The sequence below is a fragment of the Python bivittatus genome, unplaced genomic scaffold (genome assembly GCF_059951505.1).
Source record: "Python bivittatus isolate LINGU-HERP-01145 unplaced genomic scaffold, Pbiv_v1 ctg000480_np1212, whole genome shotgun sequence".
Lineage (NCBI taxonomy): Eukaryota > Metazoa > Chordata > Lepidosauria > Squamata > Pythonidae > Python > Python bivittatus.
Genome location: NW_028277075.1, coordinates 72,172,131 through 72,173,803, shown reverse-complemented (window position 1 = coordinate 72,173,803; position 1,673 = coordinate 72,172,131). Strand labels below are relative to the sequence as shown.

Sequence of the window (1,673 nt, the reverse complement as noted above, 5' to 3'; positions counted from 1 at the left end):
TGTGTCGGGGCAGTTTGGAAGCTAAAGGTTCAGCTGGTCCCTAGGAGCCAGAAGAAGTCTGGTGGTCTTCTTCCTGTGTAACTACATCGCCTTCTCCTGCTTATCTTGGAATAAAGGTGAAAAAGGCTTTCTAAATTACTTGATTCAAACTATGGAGATACCATAGCTACTAATTCTATAATTATATTATCTGCCATTTTGACATAAAGTTCCAGTCATATGGAGCAAGACAGACTCTTTGCTGCCTCTTGGAGTCTCCTCTGATGGAGTTGGTGTGACTTCAGCAGTACTGGAGAGCCACAGAATTCCTATAGCTTCAAAAGGAGATTAAGGATATTTGCATTATGTTAGAGTAATATTCTTAGCTAAGCTGTATCAGCTAAATGTTCTTATTTTCTTAAAAAGAAAAGATAACCTGAAATGTCCAAAGGCTAAGAATCCTTCTGAAGAAAAAAAAATGTACTAATTGGTGAGAAGAAAGTAACTTCCACTAAGTAGAAACCGGAGTGTAACTGAAGTTTCCCATTTCCCTTATCCAAATACTCACTGTATTGTTAGAACATAGTCAGACATAGGGATATCTGTTTCCAACACTGTTGTGTGTTTTTAAGGAGAACGTTTAATTTCTGCAATTTGCATGTTAAAGTATCTGAAGTATAGCACTTGGAGAATTTATGCTAACCTGATATGAAATAACTGCAGCATAATTTTTTTAAAAAAATTTCTTTAGCAGTTGATCCTAGTATTTCATGGAGGAAGAAAATCACACTATAGTGATGAACTTTATCCTTTTGGGATTCACAGCCAACCAAAACCTACAGCTGATTCTATTTGTAGTATTTCTATTAATATATGTAGCCAGTCTCACAGGAAACATCACACTACTGGCACTTATCTGTGGCAGCCCCAACCTCCATACACCTATGTATTTTTTCATTGGAAACTTATCTTTCCTGGATCTCTGTTATTCCTCTGTCTATTCCCCAAAGATCCTGGTAAATAGCATCTCTGAAGACAGGAGCATTTCCTTTGGAGGTTGTGCTGCTCAGTTCCTCTTCTCTGCTGGCCTTGCCTACAGCGAGTGCTATCTTCTTGCAGCCATGGCCTATGACCGATACATGGCCATTACAAACCCACTGCTGTATGCCACTCATATGTCCAGAAAGCTATGCATGGAACTGGTGACCCTCTCATATCTCAGTGGTTTCATCAATGCTACAATAATAACCATAAAAACCTTCACTTTGAGCTTCTGTGATGGAAACATAATTGATGACTTCTTCTGTGATCTACCTCCATTAGTCAAACTTTCTTGTAATGTGCCTGAGAGCTACCAGTCAGTGCTGTACTTCATTCTTGTCTCTAATGTAATTATACCCCTGGCACTTATTCTTGCCTCCTATGTCCTCATCCTGGCAGCCATCTTGAAGATACGTTCCACTGAAGGGAGACTGAAGGCCTTCTCAACATGTGCCTCTCACCTAACAGCTGTCACTTTGTACTATGGCTCCATCCTCTTCATCTACTCACGCCCAAGTTCCAGCTACGCTTTGGAGAGAGACAAAGTTGTGTCTGTCTTCTATACAGTTGTGATCCCTATGATAAATCCTCTCATCTATAGTCTCAGGAATGAGGAGGTAAAGAAAGCTCTGAAGAAGAAAGCAATGAAATAG

At 39.8% G+C, this 1,673-nt stretch overlaps 1 protein-coding gene across 1 annotated transcript; it reads left to right on the top strand.

The window, feature by feature from the left end:
- Positions 1-749: 749 nt before the first annotated feature.
- Positions 750-1,673, top strand: LOC112541852 (olfactory receptor 9G19-like). The gene has a single exon (XM_025173047.2). The coding sequence runs from the start codon at positions 750-752 to the stop codon at positions 1,671-1,673; it is 924 nt and encodes a 307-aa protein (XP_025028815.2).